This window comes from Etheostoma spectabile, unplaced genomic scaffold (genome assembly GCF_008692095.1).
Source record: "Etheostoma spectabile isolate EspeVRDwgs_2016 unplaced genomic scaffold, UIUC_Espe_1.0 scaffold00570065, whole genome shotgun sequence".
NCBI classification, from domain to species: domain Eukaryota; kingdom Metazoa; phylum Chordata; class Actinopteri; order Perciformes; family Percidae; genus Etheostoma; species Etheostoma spectabile.
In genome coordinates this window covers 79,270-99,441 of record NW_022605509.1, presented here as the reverse complement: position 1 = coordinate 99,441, position 20,172 = coordinate 79,270, and the positions used below count along the sequence as shown (strand labels likewise).

General features: G+C 42.1%; 1 protein-coding gene across 1 annotated transcript; it reads right to left on the bottom strand.

Annotated features, from left to right (window-relative positions):
• Window positions 1–558: 558 nt before the first annotated feature.
• On the bottom strand, window positions 559–19,995 carry LOC116685594 (protein NYNRIN). Its single transcript, XM_032510587.1, has 3 exons — window positions 19,688–19,995; window positions 17,629–17,632; window positions 559–3,712 (listed from the first exon to the last, which is right to left on the bottom strand). The coding sequence occupies exons 1-3, from the start codon at window positions 19,688–19,690 to the stop codon at window positions 2,103–2,105; spliced, it is 1,617 nt and encodes a 538-aa protein (XP_032366478.1). The 5' UTR covers window positions 19,691–19,995; the 3' UTR covers window positions 559–2,102.
• Window positions 19,996–20,172: the final 177 nt, after the last annotated feature.

The window sequence follows — 20,172 nt, the reverse complement described above, 5'->3', positions numbered from 1 at the left end:
CAACTTTTCAAAAGGTCACAGTAAACTTTATGAACTATCACACTGAAACCTAGCAGACTATGTGTAATGCTTTTGCTCTTTAGCTCAAAATATAATGAATTTAACACACATGATTAATATAATGCACTACATGATTATAATGATGTTCATGCACACATGATATGAATATATTTAATCCCAACAGTGTGTGTGTGTGTGTGTGTGTGTGTGTGTGTGTGTGTGTGTAAGAGAGAGACACAGAGAGAGAGGGGGCGGGGGGCAGCTGACAGTAAAAAAAAAAAATGTCCGATGGCAGAGACGCAACGGGAGTTGCATTTAAACCGAGCAACACGTCTGAAACCCACGTTCACCAGAAATCTACTGGTTACTATGTAAGGACTACAAACCCCACGTTCACCAGAAATCTACTGGTTACTATGTAAGTACTATAAACTGTTAAAAATAATTAACTTCGTGTTCGTTAAATCTCTGAAGAAGGAAGGCTTGGGTCCAATGAAAGGTTAACACAATGATTTATTAAATAAAAATGTTAAGTCAAAGGACACAGAATTACGCTGCAGCGGACTAGAAAAAGTTGTTTACACCCGAGAGTTACACATCTTTTTCTGCCCCGAAATCTCGTCTCCCCCCTCCTATATTCCTTCTACTCCAGGGGCGGTTCTCTTCCCCCTTGTGAGTAAAGTCTCTTCTTATTGGCTCTTTGTTGCCATGGTCACAGGTAGGTCGTGTTTTGTTGGTTTCTTCGCTGTCCAATTGGGAAGGACATGCTCTAACCCCCTCCTTTGGGGTAGTTTTCACACACATAGATCAAACGTGAATTATCATGTTAGTGAGAAAGTCTAACATAATACAGTGAATCAGCACTCCAGTGTCTTATCTCAGTCTAGGACACCAGGTGGTGGAAGACAGGAGGTCTCTTCCTTCCTGTGGAAGAAACGGTGTCCTTCTTAATGTTAATTGTCTTTTGTTCTAAGCCATATGGCAGAGACCGTGGGAGAGAGGGGGGTAGGTGAGTGAACAGAAAGGCTTGTTTGATCTACCTTTCTTGAGACAGGCAATGGTAATTACACAGCATGATATGGACCCCACACCACTGATTAAAATCATCTTTTCAAACCCTACTGCAGCATACATCTTAAAACATAAAACATGTATAATTACATGGTAATGAAACATTTAAACTTTATTTTATTCAACAGTCCCTCCTTTTTCACACCTTACTTGGTGTGAAACCTACTATAGACAAAATAAAGTTTGTACATAACAAAAATTATAATTAGAAAAATGTAAACATTAATGACGAATGTAGAGAATACTTCATGGTAGATGGCTAACTCAGGATGTAAATAATTACACAAAAGATTCATCTTCTTCCTCGACCTCATTATCTGACTCCTCAACTTCTATCCAAGGTGCTACAGGTGCTTTTCTTAGCAGAAACTGTCCCTCCTTTTCCTTAGTTAAAGCTGTGGTTATAAGCCGATTTGCTAAAGTTCTAATGCAGGGAATGCAACAACATCCACATAGCACAAGTAATGCACACATTATTGCTATCGACATGATGATGCTGTGGAAGAAAGCTTTGTACTGCCCAAACATTGAGTTGAAGATTTCAAATGGTGTCTCTACACCACTGTTTTCAGCAAACTCTTCACTTAAGGTGGTAAGTCCTTGTAATGCCCGTGTGACTGAGCCATCTGGTGCTGTGTTCAGTAAAATGCAGCGTCAATATGGGTTGGGCAATCCTGTAGGATCTTCTAATTCTCTTGTGACCTTTTATTTTCAGCGGGGAAACTTAGGACAAATGTGACAACTAAGGAAATGGTTATGACTATTGTTGCTACTGTTTCTCTTATTCCACATGCCTCTAGGAGCCTTAATTTGTTCCCCCTTTTGTCCTCCATTTTATTCTAATGCTGAAACTTAAATACAAAAATTGAATATTTTGTAACTTTGAGGGAAAAAATTCAAAAAGGTTCCTAGAAGTTTTTTTTTTTTTTTTTTTTTTTTCTTTTTCTTTTTTACTATCAGAAAGGGATTTTCTGATTTTGCTGTTTCTATTCCAAAATCACCATTATTCCAATTAAAAATCTACTTTTTATTCACAGCGTGGCCAAATCAGTTCTAACCTCCTCTAGTGGTCGGGAGGGGGCCTGAGCGGGTGTACAGTGTGTAAGGTGGTGCCAATTAGCTCCTGTTTTACCTCTAACTTTCAGGGCGTGGGTTGAGCGTTCAATCACTTCCCACGGACCTGTCCACCTTGGTTCGGCCCACTTTCTCTTGTGAACTCGCAACCTCACCCAGTCTCCAGGCCCTACAGGAGGCTCTGTTCCGCTCTGCGGTGCTTCGGTGGCTGCTTGGACCTGTGAAGACAAGACTCGAGTGAGATTAGTGAGCGCCCTCATGTAATCGTCTGCCTCTATCTGCCACAAATCTAAAACTGGGCCTATACCGCCATCTCTGGGTGGCCCTGGCATAGGCCTGCCTGTCAACAACTCATGAGGAGACAGATGAGTTGTATTGCTCTGTGAAGACCTCATAGACATTAGTGCTAGGGGCAGTGCATCTACCCAGTTCATTTTGGTGTTATGACAAGCCTTAGCAATTTTTCTCTTTAAAGTTTGGTTAGCGCGCTCCACCAACCCTTGTGAAGAGGGGTGATACACTGAGCCAAACTTGTGTGCAATGCCAAAATATTTTTCTACTTCACTCAACTTCTGGCTGGTGAAGTGCGTTCCATTATCTGATCTAATGCATCTGGGGACCCCATATCTTGGTATAAGTTCATTTTTTAGCCATTTTACCACTGAGTTTGCATCCTCTTTCTTACATGGTATGGCTTCAATCCATTTGGTATAACGGTCTACCATAACCAAAATGAATCTGTGTCCCCTCACTACATTATCTGCTCCCATGTCTGTGTAGTCTATCCAAATTTCTTTGAATGGAGCATCTGGAACTGGAAAACGTCCCATTGGGCATTTGTAGGGTCTTTTATCATTGTGAGCATTGCAATTTTCGCAGTCGTTTATTGCGTTTTCCACCATTTCTTTCATGTATGGATGCCACCAGTGAGTTTCCACTTCTTTGGTGGTTCTTGCTCTGCCAACATGGGTAGGTCCATGGGCTTCTTTAATTAACAAATGACAGAGTTTTGCGGGTGCCACCAAGCGACCATCATGTGATCTCCAAAGACCTTTGTCAGACTTCTTTGCACCTTTTATGAGCCACTGGTTTTGTTCATAGACACCTGCATGTTCCTGCATTTTCTCTATGTATTCTTCAGTTAGTTCAGGGGTGTTTTCTGCCTGCAGACATACCAATTGTCTGTTGTAACCTCCTGCCTTTTTAGCTGCTTTGTCTGCAGCATCATTACCTTTAGCTACAGCTGAGGTTGAATTTTGGTGTCCTTTACACTTCATTACTGCTATCTGTGAAGGGAGCAGGATGGCTCTGAGAAGGTTTTGGAGTGCACTGGCATGTTTAACTGGTGTTTTTGAACTAGTCAGGAATCCCCTTCTTAACCATTGTGGGTCATCTAGGTGTACTGCGCCATGCGCATATGCTGAGTCAGTGTAAATGTTTACTCTTCTGTCTTTCCCTATTTCTAGAGCTTTGGTTAATGCTATTAATTCAGCTAATTGGGCAGAAGCTGGTTGGGGGATGATGGCAGAGTCTAGAGTTTCAATTTGCTGTCCCTGTTGTTGTACTACTGCATATGAGGCTACATTTCCCTGATCTCCTCTATAACAGCAGCCATCACAGTACAATGTCATTTCTGGATTTTCTAGCGGATCTGCTTGTAGATTTTCTCTGAGCTTCAAGTCTTTTTGTGCCACAAATTCACAGTCATGTGGTTCATGTTCTTCTGAATTTAGCCCAATGGCCATGTTTGTTCTTTCAGTTTCATAACTGATGTGTGGTTGCTTCAGGATGTCAGAAATCTTGATTTTTCTTGTTTGGGAGAAGGTGAATGCATTTGAGCTGAGGAATGCAATTACTCCATGTGAAGTGTTGATTTTTAGGGGGGGGCACATGACCACATGTGATGTTTTGTCTATAGCCCTGGTTAAGGCTGCTAGATGTCTGGCACATCCTGTTTGTCCTTGTTCAATGTTGTCCAATTTGGAACTGTGATACATCAGTACTCTCCTTTCTCCCTCCTTTTTCTGAAACAGGACAGCATTCACAATGCTTCCTATTTCTGAAACATCAAGATGGAACGGCTGGGTGTAGTCTGGGGAGCAAAGATGTGCTGCTTGTCCTAGTGCTTGTTTAGTGTGGGTGAAAGCTTCTTCTCCTTCTGGTGTCCAAATGAGGGTAGCAGTGAGATTTCTGTTCCCAGCCACTGATAGCATTTCTCTAAGTGGTTGTGTGAGGGATACATAATCTGGCACATGGCTTCTGGAGTATCCTGTGAGTCCAAGAAAAGCAAGCATCTGTTGGACAGTCTTTGGTTTTCCATGTGAGAGTATGGATGTTCTTTGTGATGATGTCAGAGTGAGGCTGTTTGCAGAAATTAGTCTTCCAAGGAATGTAACTGTGCGTCTGCATATCTGTGTTTTTTCTTTTTTGACTTTGTAGCCTGCGTTGGCCAGGAGTGTCAGTAAATCTGTTGTACTTTTCAGACATGCTTGTGGTGTTGGGCTTGCCAACAATAAATCATCAACATATTGAATCAGAACAGTTCCTGCTGGCAGTTGGAGATGTTTCAAATCTTCTCTCAATGCTTGGTTGAAAAGACCTGGGCTGTCTTTGTAACCTTGCGGCATGCGGTTGTAGGTAAACTGTTGTCCTTTGTAGGTGAAAGCAAATATGTCTTGCACATCTGGGGCGAGAGGCAGGCAGAAGAATGCATTTGCCAGATCAATGACACTGAAATGGGTGTGGGTGGGATTCAGATTCTGTAAAGCAACATAGGGATCTGGGACGGGAATGTTTTCAGTAGTGGTGGCTAGATTAATTTGTCGCAGATCATGTACCATCCTCCATCCTTTATTTTCTGCTTTTGGGACTGGCAGGATGGGTGTGTTCCATGGAGATTTGGTTGGTCTTAGTACCCCTGCTGTGAGTAGTCCTTGTATGGTGTCATCAATCCCTTCAACCTGTTCTTGTTTGAGTCTGTATTGGGGTCGCCAGCATGGTATTTGGTGTGTTTTCAGTCGGACAGTGACCTGGTGGGCGGGGACACACCCTACATCATAGGGGTCTGTGGTCCACAATTTTTCTGGGACTAGTGAGAGACATTTGTCAGTGTCTTGGTGGTTTGTATGTTCCCTTCCATGGTCTCTGTCCAATTCCTGTCTTTCCAGTATTCCTGTATTCATTCCAGTATGCTTGATTTTCCACATGGTCCCATCTGATGAGCGGAATACTTTTGGGACAGAGGTTTGCTGCCAGTCTTTAGTTAATGCTGTCTTCATCATGGCTCCCAGTGATCTTGCTTCCCAGCCGACGCCTACAGCCAGGGTTACATGTGGTGCAAAGTTAAAAACAAACCTGAAGCTGAAGAAACCCTAAACGTTAACGGAACAGATCCGCAGACCGAATTGACTGCCTGCCTGACGGAGCAGGAGCGCGCGCGAGAGAGAGAGCGAGAGACAGAGAGAGAGCAAGAGAGAGAGAGGGAGACAGAGAGAGAGAGAGAGAGAGCGGCCGAGGGAGCGCATTTCTCCATGTTCTGTGTGTGTGTGATTGATCGAGCGGGTTTGTAGGCGGGGGGGCGCTGTGATTATCACAGAACGCTGCACGGCCAGTTGAGGAGTTTTATTCAATCCGAGCACGGATATTGACTCATATTACTCGTATAATACTTGTACTCGGCAAAAGTGCTCTATCCGTACCGGATACTCGTTTCAGCCGGATACTCGGATCACCCCTAGGAACAACCCCCCCGGTGCAGCGCATAAATGAATGTGATCTAAGAAGTTTCAGGACTGCTTTTCACGTGACTCCATGAGGGGAAGCGTGGATCAGTCCGCTGTCAGCTGCAGTGTTATGTGTTTGTTTTGTCTGATTGTCTTTGTCTTATCATCTTCATCACTGCTGTTGCATTAAACCTTTTCTCAATTCTCAATTCGACCCTCAGCCTCCTTTTCCTCAGAGATCCAACGAACGCGACGTTAGTTATGAATTTCTAACAATATCCATATCCTTATCAGGCTGTGTTTTGGTACAACTCTTAATATTTCCATCAGTTCAGGTGAAATAAATAAATAAAACCTTTCCATTTTGAAAGTGCTCTTATGGAGAATTTTCTTAAATTAAATTAATCAGTTTTAGCCAATCTATGCACTTCAGTGGTAGGTTAATCTCTAAATAGTCATGTGTCACTAACTTTTCCCCCAGTGTGATAATCAAGGAGGAGACCAGGGAGCAAAGTAAATCTAGAGTTTTGTTTGATCAGAGGGCAGGAGGAGTCACAGCGTCAGTTTTCAGCGAGGCAGCCAGAGCAGCCACACCAGCCCCTTGGTCAACAGAATTTGCTATCCTAGTGCTTCGTGGTTCTCCACTGAGGTAAGAAGGTACATCAATAATAGAACCGTTTTGTAGAAGAGCTATGTATAGGCCTACTGTGCAAGACAACCAAGCATAAAGCAAGATTAATTGGTCTAGTTTGTTCTAAGGCTCACAGCGTGTATTCAATAGTGCTTGCAAGTTTGTGAAGCCTCTGTTTATAAGCCAATAAATCAAAAGTTTTTTTTTAAATTGTCAGAATGCTACACCTGGTAAATCATAGACATGTTCACATTTTAATAAGAGAGCTTGTAGAATATGATGTAAATGGACTGTGCTTTTCTAGACTTAACGACTAATTAAAGCGTGTTTACATAGCACAGGAACCATTCACCATTCACACACTGTGGGCGAGGCTGCCGTACAAGGTGCCACGCATCAGATAACACACCCATTTACACTCCGATGGCGCAGCATCGGGGGAAACTCGAGGTTCAGTGTCTTGCCCAAGGAAACTTGGGACTGCGGGCCAGGCAACAAACCACCAACCTTCCGATTGGCCGCCTGCAGGTCAGAGAATAGCGCGGACACGCGCCTCACAACGCAAGTGGGCACACACGCCACAAGGAGAAAAAAGTGAGAAAAATATAAAAAATATTAGCTATCTGGAGGATAATTAGTTGAGATTGTGTGTGTGCGTCCTTGAGAACTGTAAGTCATATAACTTATGTTGTCAGTTTTTTTTTTTCCAAATATGTTTATTGAACTTTTTTGCATGTTAATATCGACACAGCAATGTGGGAACAACAACGCTCAGTACAACATTGGTCCCCACACACACCTTTCCATTTCACATGCACCCAATCAGTACAATGAATAGGAAATAAATAAAAGAAATGAATTAAAATATATATATACTGTACATACACATATATATACACATACACCAGTTCTCAGTTCTATAAGCTCAAAATGACCAGGTTACAAGTACAGTGTTATAAGTAGGACAAAGGGAAAAAGGCAGAGGCTAGCCAAGGACAACACTCAAAAGCACTGAAGCCACTGTGGTGTTGGAGAAGTGAAGATATGAAGCCCAAATGTTCATAAACTGTCCCTCTGAAGATTGAAGCAGACAAGTCAGGTACTCAAGAGGAAAGCATTCCATAATTACCTTATGCCAGTTTGATTTAATAGGGGGTTTGTCACTTATCCAAGACAGAAAGATGTTCTTCCTTGCAGCATATGTGAGGATATTGTAGAGTCAGCATCCACGATAGTATCTTGACTGGGGTAACCCAGGATTAAAGAAAGAGGGTCCATGTGTAACATAACACAAAAAATATTTTCCAGATCTTGCAAAACACCCAGCCAGTATGTTTGAATTTTAGGACAAGACCAGATACAATGAGTATAGGTGCCCACTGAGATTTTACATTTTAAGCATGCAGGTGACAGTTGGGAATTCATTTTATGTCTTTTGTTAGGAGAGATTTGTAAACGGTGTACAATCTTAAATTGGAGTAATCTGGCACGGTTACACACAGATATTTTCTTTGTTTGAGTCTATATCTTAGTCCATTTATCCCCATCAATATCTATACCAAGCTCATCTTGCCATTTTTGCATAACATCCAGTACAGTTATCACATGAGTCTGGCTTAGTACATTGTAAAAGTGAGTAATGGATTTCTTAATTGGGCCAAGGAGGAGCAACTGTTCAACTGCAGATGTAGTGGCATCAATATTGAGTGTAGTCCCCTTGTTTATGAAGTCCCGAATCTGCAGGTATTTAAAAAAGTCATGCCTGGGGACATCATACTTTTCTCGAAGTTGTGCAAATGATAGCATGGATGCACCCTGAAACAGATCACGCATCGTCTTTATCCCACGAGACGTCCAATTACCCACCATCAATCATGCCTGGTAAGAAGTTAGGATTTCCCTGAATTGGGGTCAATGGGGATGTTAGTCCAGACCTCCCTTCAAGCTCTTGTGTAATAAACCATGCTTTCAATGTATTAGAGATTATAGGGTTGTTTTTACAATGGCACCTGGCTGACTTTAAGTCCTTAAAAGCCAAAAGGCCTGACAGGGAGCATGAGGTCTGTGATCTCTCTAAACTCAGCAAAGCAGAAGTGGAATCCTCCTTGACCCAATTTACTATGAATCTTAAATGGGATGCTAGCTGATACCATCTAATGTTGGGAAGATCTAGACCTCCCTTCGAACTAGGGAGTTGCAGTTTAGCTACTTTTGGCCTGGGCTTTCTCTTATTCCAAATGAAGTCACTCAGCCAGCCATTAAGCAGCTTCAGAACCTTGCCTAACAAGAGTAGAGGGATCATCTGTAAGGGGTATGATAATCTTGGCAAAATATTCATTTTAATAATAGCAACTCTACCTAGCAGTGACAAAGGGGGTGAGGTCCATCTGCAGTTGCGTTTTCCCTCTAGTGAAGGCAGAAGAGCACTTTACAATCCCACAGCATCTCCTACTGTGAACCCTCAATCTGCTAGGACCATATCACCAGGTAAGAGATTTTCCAGGTAGCCACAGTTTTCTGTAATGTCCCGGTCACTAGCTCGCCCTCACCAGCCACGAGACACAAACAAAATTACTCCTTGTGGAGTCATTGATATCAAGTACTTGACAGTATTGTGATGCTCATATTGTGAGTGTGTTTTTGATTGGGCTCTTAAGTGTTTAGGTCTCGCAATGATAATTTCAGAGCAGTCTATTATGGATGTAGAATTTTTGAAGTACAAACACTTTGTTAATCTACTCAAGTAGATTACCATTCAAGTAGATATACAAATATCGGTACTTTCTACTTTAGTAATGTACAAAATTTGTATCTGATCATATGTATATTCTGGCTCAAAAATATATTTTCTAGGTCTTGGTTTGATACCAAGTAAAAATCCTCTGACAATTCCTCAATGTTAGCCATGATCACCAGTGTTATTTGCTACTAGCTAGCTATTCACATTGGTTTTGTTGACGGAAGTAACTGTTGCGTTAATCACTCCTTCTTTAACTATCTATTAGGGGTGATCCGAGTATCCGGCTGAAACGAGTATCCGGTACGGATAAAGCACTTTTGCCGAGTACAAGTATTATACGAGCAATATGAGTCAATATCCGTGCTCGGATTGAATACAACTCCTCAACTGGCCGCGCAGCGTTCTGTGATAATCACAGCGCCCTATAGCGTCCTATATGCATTGTGTATGGTAGCCTTTACAATGTTATTTATTTCGTTGCAGAACTACCCATGCCCATGTTTGTAATGTTGCTTGATTGTAATGAAGCATCTAAAGAGAAGTTGTCTCCGTCCGAGTTCTAACAGACACACTTGGGGACAAGTTGGAAACCAAAATCACCTTTAAATACAATCCTAATCTAATCCTCATAACAAGTTTCAAATAATTTCACTGGAGTTAACTTTATTATTGTTCAAGTCCTCAATACCAAAGTCCATCTAATTGGATGGGAATATACAGTACTGTACGTTGCACTTGACGCAGCACTACAAGACGGCGCCATTCATTCGCAGCAAATCATTGTGGCTTGATGGAGCTAACATTAGCACATAGTAGCATTGATGGTGACATGATTGAAATGAAGAAAATACAAAGATTCAGCATACAAGCAACAAGACATTCCCATCATCCTCGGCCTTACCTGAGAGAGATGTTTGAGATAGTAGGCATCAAGAAGGAATCCTGGCCAATGTGCTTGGGAAGTCTAAATGTATGGGGAACTTCTTAATTAATGTCTGTTTGCTAATTCATATTTTATTCTTTATTTTCGTTCAAGAAGCCATATTTGAGTATACTCAAATACCAAACCAACATTTAAAGATTCCTTTAAATGTTAAGAGGAAGATTGAAAAATAAAAACTGGATCTGGGAATTCTCACAGAATCACAACTGAATTCATATCTTGCTGCTCAGTCAGAATCTGGTTAACCTGCAGTCTCTGTCACACTAATCATTTATGTGATGTTCTAGAACTATTGGCAGACATCCATTTAAAATGTAGCCAACGGCATTTAAAGAGCCTGTTTTCCATGTCCACTGAAGTTTCTCAGCATGCACTCTAGCAACGTGTGATCCAGGTAGCTTTGCATAAAAAATAGTTGTCATTCAAAAGGCTACTTTTACTTTTATACTTTAAGAACATTTCCAAGCCTGTAATTTGCTACTTTTACTTGAGTAAAGATGTTAAATCAGTACTTCTATTTTTACTAGAGTATTTTTTAACACACGTATCTGTACTTTGACTTGAGTACAGTGAGTACTTTTGCCACCTCTGAATTTCTGTAACTTCTATTTTTGAAACACATGGGTAAACTAATTTGATACTGTTACTTACTGGGCCACAGAATGAATCTAGACAACCTATCATGGAAGACATTTAATGTACTGTTAAAAATGTGGCTCGCAGCAGGCTTTGAAACATTAAATATATATAAAAAGAAGTGCAGTGGTAAATGCAGTCTCATTCTCAGAGTCATTACAAAGCTTTGAAAGGGATTTAATCCAGGTCCCACCTTGAGGAACTGTGACACAAAAGTGAAGACAACCATCATCTTGGAAATGGATGGAAGGCCATTTAAGACCTGCACAACATCATCCTTGTCCTTGAAGGTTTCCTGGCTGGTGGATAACTTGCTAACCTTTTCCCTGAGCTGATAAACTTCTGAACTCAGTGCAGTACACACTTCTGTCAGTGTCCTCACATTTTCTTGGCAGGCTTCATTAGAGCATGGTCCACTGCTCTCAGCATAGACTGTGGAGTTACAGTAGCTGTGATCAGCAGTCTGACCTCTACCCTCCTGAGCTGAGTCTGTGTCTACTGTGACATCAATCTGCATATGGCTGCTGTTATCACAGGGTGCTAATTAGGGATGATCCGAGTACCCGGCTGAAACGAATATCCCTACAAAGACGCTCGGCTCTATCACACACACACAGAACAAGGAGAAATGCGCTCCCTTGGCCTCTCTCTCCCTCTCTTTCTCTCTCTCTCTCCCGCTCCGTCAGTAAATCAGGTCTGCGGATCTGTTCCGTTAACGTTTAGGGTTTCTTCAGCTTCAGGTTTTTTTTTAACTTCGGTTTGTAGTCCTAACATAGTAACCAGTAGATTTCTGGTGAACGTGGGGTTTGTAGTCCTTACATAGTAACCAGTAGATTTCTGGTGAACGTGGGGTTTGTAGTCCTTACATAGTAACCAGTAGATTTCTGGTGAACGTGGGGTTTGTAGTCCTTACATAGTAACCAGTAGATTTCTGGGGAACGTGGGGTTTGTAGTCCTTACATAGTAACCAGTAGATTTCTGGTATACGTGGGTTTCAGACATGCTGCTTGGTTAAGATGCAACTCCCGTTGCGTCTCTGCCATCGGAGATTTTTTTTTTTTTTTAACTGTCAGCTGCCCCCCCGCCCCCTCTCTCTCTCTTTCTCTCTTTCTCTCTGTGTCTCTCTCTTACACACACACACACACACACATACCTGGTGTGGAAATAAAAAAAATAAAAAAGAACCAAAAACAAAAAAATTAAAAGTTAAAAAAAGAAAGTTATACTGAGTATGAAAACTCTTGTTCATTACATTTTACTTCATAATTGCAACCGCATATGTTGTATTCATTGTTGCAAAACGTTCTGTATATAGTTTGGTTGTTACCATGACAACACCATTGATCTGAAGCTCGATGCTGTCATGTAAATAGTTTTCTAATCAGCAATAAATATAACAATTTCTGATCAACCCATATCAATTACATGCTTAAAATAAAATGCCGGTTAAAGCCATTTCAAGATCTGACCACTTCCGGTTTAGGCCCCGCCCAGTCCGAGTACGGATACGGATACAGATAATTCATGTGGTAAACAGATACAGATACAGATAATGCTGTACTTGCTCATCCCTAGTGCCAATGGTCCAACATCATGAGTCCTTCTCTTGCTTTTTACAATTGCATTTGCTCAAACTTGCTGTAGCTATTTATTTTTCTTTTGAGTTTCTAAGGTGTGACATGAGCAATAGGGGTGATCCGAGTATCCGGCTGAAACGAGTATCCGGTACGGATAAAGCACTTTTGCCGAGTACAAGTATTATACGAGTAATATGAGTCAATATCTGTGCTCGGATTGAATAAAACTCCTCAACTGGCCGCGCAGCGCTCTGTGATAATCACAGCGCCCCCCCCCCCCCGCCTACAAACACGCTTGGCTCACACACACACACAGAACAAGGAGAAATGCGCTCCCTCGGCCTCTCTCTCTCTCTCTCTCTCTCTCTCTTGCGCTCTCTCTCTCTCTCTCTCGCTCCCGCTCCGTCAGTCAATTAGGTCTGTGGATCTGTTCCGTTAACGTTTAGGGTTTCTTCAGCTTCAGGTTTGTTTATAACTTCGGTTTGTAGTCCTTACATAGTAACCAGTAGATTTCTGGTGAACGTGGGGTTTGTAGTCCTTACATAGTAACCAGTAGGTTTCTGGTGAACGTGGGGTTTGTAGTCCTTACATAGTAACCAGTAGATTTCTGGTGAACGTGGGGTTTGTAGTCCTTACATAGTAACCAGTAGATTTCTGGTGAACGTGGGGTTTGTAGTCCTTACATAGTAACCAGTAGATTTCGGCTGAACGTGGGGTTTGTAGTCCTTACATAGTGACCAGTAGATTTCTGGTGAGCGTGGGTTTCAGACGTGCTGCTTGGTTTAAATGCAACTCCCGTTACGTCTTTGCCATCGGAGATTTTTTTCTTTTTTTACTGTCATCTGCCCCCCGCCCCCTCTCTCTCTGTCTCTCTCTTACTCACACACACACACACACACCTTGTGTGGAAATAAAAGAAATAATAAAAATAAAAAAGAACCAAAAACAAAAAAAATCACACTGATCATACAAAAATAAAAAGTTAAAAAAAGAAAGTTATATTGAGTATGAAAACTCTTGTTCATTACATTTTACTTCATAATTGCAACTGCATGTGTTGTATTCATTGTTGCAAAACGTTCTGTATATAGTTTGTTTGTTACCACGACAACACCATTGACCTGAAGCTTGATGCTGTCATGTAAATAGTTTTCAAATCAGCAATGAATATAACCATTTTTGATCAACTCATATCAATTGCATGCTTAAATAACATACCGGTTAAAGGCCCGCACATTTCAAGAGAACCTGACCCACTTCCTGGTTAAATCTGACCTGTCTGAGAAATCTGATCACCTTATTGTAGGGTTGCCAACATAGCTACCTAATGTATGTTAAGAAGTTAATTTACCTAAAATAAAGTATTCATTTCGCAGTCTGGGGTGTTCTGTGGGAGTCCAGTGATCCCTTTTAATGGCAGCTAAACACTTATGTCTCCTTTCAGTGTTTTTAGGAACATTATAAAACGTGTGTCCCTTTATTGTTTTTGTTACTTGCTGGCTTTAATGTGTGATGTCATAGGATATCCATGTTTTGTCAAACATGTATAGTCAAACACAACTAGCTGAGAATGAAATGGCCATGATCCTGTCAACAGTCATGCAGTGATGTTCTAATAAAGGAAGAAAAGAGGGGGGAAAAGGATAGCCATATAGCATTGACATGAATAGTAATATAGGAATCACACCATTTGTCAAATTCTTTTTCACCAAGAGTGAATGTAAATAAATGTCAAAGAGATGTTAGATGTCAAAGAACAGACGTTCTAAGGCACCATAATGAGCTGGATGACTGCTGACTCATACAGGCAAAGACATAAATACTTAATAATTCCCCTGCGGTTCTGAGGGTGTTTTCAGAAACAAAGATGATCAATTTGGCCTGTTTCTGATACTGTTGTCAATTAAAATTAAGCACTATTTTAAAGTATCAAAGTACCACACCTTTTTTCTATTCAACGCTCAGTGCCCATGGGCTGGACATTTCCCCAAGCTAGTGTCAGTAAAATAAACCATATCATTCCTGACATCAAAATACTTTTTTTTTCACTTTTTTGTTCTGTTTCCTGGTTTATGATTTGGTCCGTGTTTCCTCCCTTGTCTTGTCTAGTTTTACTTCCTGTCTTGTGTTTTCCCGCCTCTGTGATTGTCTGCCGCACCCTGATGTGTTTCACCAGTTCCTAAACCTAGTGTTACCTGTCTCTCTTTACCTCGGTACCCTATGTACTGTATTTAGTCTTTGTGCTCATTGTTGTAGTATTCCCCTGTGTAAGCGTGCTGCGGATTTGGCTGCCTGTTTTCTGTTTAGTTTTTGTTTTGTTTTCTGTTTTTTTTAGGATAACCTTTCCTGCTATTGTTCAGCTAGATGTATTTGCGTGAATATTATGTGTGTCTATTTAATTTTGCCATGTTTTTATTAAGTTAACTGTCCGTTTATGTGTTTTATAGCCAGTTGAAAATCTCTCCAGTCCTAGCTAGCTAACTTTAACACAATGCCGTCTTTCCAAACAGAGCATGCGCTGTTTGTCCACATGAGGTGACATTCTACACCATTGTCCTTTGTCATGAATGCAGGTATGTAACTGTATGTTGTTGTAATATTTAATTTAAGGTTGAGGTATTTTCTACTGTTTTTTTGCCTCCTGTGTTGAAATGTAATGACGTTACATAGTTGACATAAATTGGAAAAATATAAAGGTAACAGTAGGGAGTTTTGTGTAATTACATTGTTACATGTTTTGTTTTACTTGAATGTTTTGTCTTACTTGCAAAAGTAAGAGGGACAATTTGTTGTTTCATTTATTTAGTTTAGTTTAAATCCACTATACGATCACTGGGAGTTACACGAGTAGTAGTGTATGGTAATCCTAAAAGCTACAGAGGATTTGCCCGTAGAGCATGCGCTGTTTGCCCACATGAGGTGACATTCTACACTATTGTCCTTTGTCATGAATGCAGATAAGGAATAAACCTGCTGTTACCACAAACCTGACGGGCTCCAAGAGATTCAGTTTGGGATAGGAGACATCACAGAGGTTACATTGGTGCCGTGACTCGTCCATTAATACGCCGGACCGGGCTGGTGTCTTCTAACCACTGCATCGTTCTGGAGCTGCACTTCTTTCATCAGTGTATTTGACTGTCGGGTTTATTTGGTTATTGACAGCCATATTTACTTCAGACTGCCATTTCATCTAAGTAGGGGTTCCAATATGAGTATCAACAAATTTAATACCTCTGAAATGACTCCCCTAGGTGTTGGTAGAGGTAGAGGGTTACATAGCACGCCTGTTCCGTCCTCACTGGGTGACACTTGAGGGGGGGATAGAACATCTTTTGGTGAGGATTCTGTTCACAGTCCTTTCAGACTTAGGGATGTAGTGGTACCCCACAGTCACCCTACGATTGAGTTACACCCACCACAGTGCACTAGCACATCAGTTCCTGACCCTCCCCCTCATGATGTGAGACTAGTTGACCAAATGAGCACCATTGTGCAGCAGATAGGGAAGCAGCTAGCTTATAGCTTTATTTCACACCTCAGCACATCTAGCCCTTCTGCTACTGTACATGCAAACCAAGAAGGTGCATGCAATACTAAAGCCTCATTACCCATTGACACGCTAGATCTTTCCCAAGTCCAGCTGGTCACTCAGAGTAGAGTGAAAGATCCACCCGTTTTCTGAGGGGAGAGTTCAGATGCACTGGCTGTCGGTGAATGGGAGGACTCAATGAAGAATTATGTAAGAAAGAGCGGTGTTCAGCTGAAAAAATCAAGCTGAGGAAATTCTGATCCACCTGAGAGGTAGAGCGAAGGATGTTGTGAGATTTGGGATTAGAAATGGTAAAATTGATGTCCAGCATAACCCAGAGGCCATCTACGGGCTCCTGCGCAAACATTTTGGCTCAAGCCATTGCTCCTCAGTACCCCTAGCTAACTTTTATTCTACCTTGCGAAGCGACCAAGAGGACCCCTATGAGTATTGGCTTAGACTGAACAGAGCTTCTGATGATGCTGCAAGCTGCCTTAGAGAGCAGGGTAAAAGGTTTGACAACCCGAGTGTTGAAATCACACGTATGTTCATCAGACACTGCCCTAGTAGAGATTTAGCTCTTACCTTCAGGTCCAAGACAGTTGATAAGTGGTCAGCTCGTGAGGTTCAGGAAGTGCTGGATGAATACCACCTAGAGAAGGGACTCAGGTCTTCTACTGAGAGGAGTAGACAAATCAGCATGAATAAAGTTAAGGTTAGCCCTAACACTCCTTTAGTTTCAGACATCCCGGAACAGAAAACAGCTGTAAGTCATGACACCTCCACCCTAGAGAGGTTGATTGGAATGCTGGAAAAGGTGTTGCTTCAGGGCCCGGGTTATGCTCAAGCTAATAAGAGGCCAAATACCAACAGCAGACTTCCACAGATTGAGGGCTTGAGAGACATGCCATGTTCCATATGTAATGACAGCTCCCACTCTGCCCTCACACACTGTCGGGAGAACAGACTGTGTTTCCTGTGTCACTTACCTGGCCATTCAAGACGCAACTGCCCAAAGGGGAGACGCCCCACTCCACATTTGCAGCAGGGAAACTGATGGATCTGCGCCCAGGGGAGGACAGCGCAGATCGAGTGAGGAAGCCTCCCACCTTGGATTTGACAGACATTAATGATTATGAAACGTTGTGTCATGCCTACAGCAGTGTAGTGCCATCCTAAAAGACACTGATTGTGCAAGGCTTGCAAAGACTTTCATATACTGACAGCCTGTTCTACACAGATGTATCTACTGATTGTGGTCATGTTCTTAGAGCACTAGTGGACAGTGGATCTATGGCATGCACTATAAGTGAAACAACCGAGACAAAACTTTTACAGTCTATCCCTGACATTGAAAAGAAAACTGCTGAGGACTTTGTTATTGTCGGTTGTGGGGGTCATCTGGTCACACCTTCTGCCATGTATGACCTCACTGCATCAGTTTATGGCTATAAGGTGATAAATCCTGTTCTAGTGGTGCCAGGCCAAAACGATGACATGATCCTTGGTAGTAATGCCATCAAGTGGCTCATTTCACAGCTGAGAGACACTATTAGGAGCCAAAATATCACATCCACAGTGAGTTGTGCCCAGGCTGATAACTTGCCACATTTCTTATCTTTGTTGTCCTGCTCCGACGGATGTGGAGCAACACTGCTTAAAATTGGCACGGCAAAGCTTAAGACATGCGTCACTCTACAACCAATGTCTTAACATTTGGTGTGGGCTAAACTCTATGCATCTGACGTTTCTGCAGTGGGAAGTACAGTTGTCATTGAACCCACTCAGTCCAAAGCCAGACCTGCACAAATTCTGGTGGGGAGAGTTGTCACTTCGTTGTGGGGAGATGGATGGGTTCCAGTCAAAATAGTAAATCCCACTGAAAAGCCACTCACCCTCAAAAGGAATGCAAAAGTTGCTGATGTGTCACCCTGTCTTTCTGTGCTGGACTTAACTGAGCCAGAACGCATCCAGTCTAATACGCAGTACACACAGAGCTCATCACCTGCACCTAGGTCAGAGGGTGAAATATCGCAAATTTTGACGGGCATGGGCTTGCAGGATTTGGACCTGTCTTCTTGTGAAGTCTCTCCTGAGTGGAAAGATAAGCTGCTGCAGCTCATTGAGCAGTATGAGTCCATCTTTTCGAGGCACAAAATGGACTGTGGCGAGGCAACAATTTTTGTACACAGAATCCGCCTAATGGATGATAAGCCCTTCAGACTTCTGTACAGGCGGGTCCCACCATGCCATTATGACAAGCTTCGAACAGCGCTAAATGAAATGGAGGAGTTGGGAATAATTCGTAAGTCTCAGAGCGAGTATTCATCTCCCCTCATCCTGGTTGTCAAGCAAAGTGGTGATCTTTGCATCTGTAATGACTTCAGGTGGTTGAATGCAAGAACAGTGAAAGATGCACATCCGCTGCCCCATCAGACAGACGCCCTTGCTGCTCTTGGTGGCAATGTGTTCTTCTCAACAATGGACCTCACGTCAGGGTTCTACAATGTCAGACTGCACGAGGACGACAAGAAGTACACTGCGTTCTTCTCCCCATTCGGCCTCCATGAATATAACAGGATGCCTCAGGGCCTGACAAACAGTCTTGCAACCTTTATGCGCATGATGATGTCCATCATCTGTCCATGACATAACAGAGGTTACACATGCAGCCAGAGAAGATAGAAATATGGTTATTACCCTGCCGGAAGCCAAGATCTCAACTTCTTCTCATATGCTATTATGTCCGCTTTTCAACCACTTAACTAACAAACTCACATAATCTCTGCGCCAAAAAGTAAACATTTAGTGCCTACTCTGTAACATATGCTAAAACTCCAAAGAGCCGCCATTCTCATGGATTCCCCCGCCATCTTGGCACCACAGGTAGACATTATGTGCCTTTGAGCTAAAACTCCAAAGAGCCTCAACTAAAGTGGGCTAGCTACCCATGTGGTCTCATCGTCACGTGTGTTTGTTTTTTAGGATCGTCATTAGCTCCTGCGCGTTCAGGAACCTGTGGTGATTTTAATTTTTCTGACAACTAGATGGCGCTCTGGGATTAAAATAAAGGGCTCAAGGAAATACATCATGGTAATAATACTTACCCTGTATACCCTGTGTAGGAAGAACACTTCCCTAACACAAATAAACAGCTGCTTTCAAGCGCAGTAAACTTCTTACATCATCACAGCTCATCCTAGTAGATAGATAAACCATTGCAACTGGTTGGGATCTTTATTCAGCCAAAGACCCAAGGTCTCAGTGGGGTTCCTTCCCAGATCTGCAAGGGAAACTGCATGACACCAGTATCATGATCCAAACTGTGGAACTTCTGTTCCACTGCATTGCTCACATATCACGGAGAAATATGACAAAGGACTGTTCTCTTTCAGTTTTAATAAAAATGTCAAAATGTTTGGTCACACTGGGTTGCTTTTTAAGAGAAGACAAAGAACCACTGGTAAAACAGTGCAAACAGAAAACTCAAAATAAAAAAGCAAATTTAAAATGAAAGGAGACCTGGTACATCCGTCCTGGTTGTCACCTCCTGGCGGCCCTGCGAGCTTGCTATGCTTTGCGCACACACTCCCTGTTGTTTGTTAATGAGTGGCTTACACATCAATTATAAAACAATGCATACTGAGTTTGGCTACAGCTCCTACTTAAAGCCACTGAGAATTCAGCGCCACTACAAAGAAAATGGAGGAAAAACGCAGAGAGAAGCACTGACATGTAATGAAAATAATATGAGGTAAGTCCATAGAAATGAAATGGATAGAAAGGCCATTTCCATTCAAATCAACGTAGCATAATGGTCACAGATGCAGCCATTTTTACGTGTACCATTGCCATGGTATTGTAAAAACTTTCAATTATAAACCAACTTCCAGCAAGTCGCGTATCTGAGGTTTGGCAATAACGGACAAACGAGCAGTAGTGTAGTAATGTTACAAGGCAGAGAGGCAGCTGCTAAATGATTGAAATTAACTTAATGCTTCATCCACACAAAGCATGTTGCTATCGCCATGAGTAGCAGCTTTATTCAGCTCGTTTCCTGTGAATGATGTGGCTAGGGAGTTAAGGCTGAGTTAGCATGCTAACATTAGCCAACTAACTGGGTGGCTTGCTGGTTCCACCATGCTTTTATGCTACATCGGTTACAGAGCCGAACAGAGGGCTGGGTCTAATGTTAGCGGTCCGCTGAACTACTGCCGCCGGGTCTCACTTAAGTGGTCCGCTGACC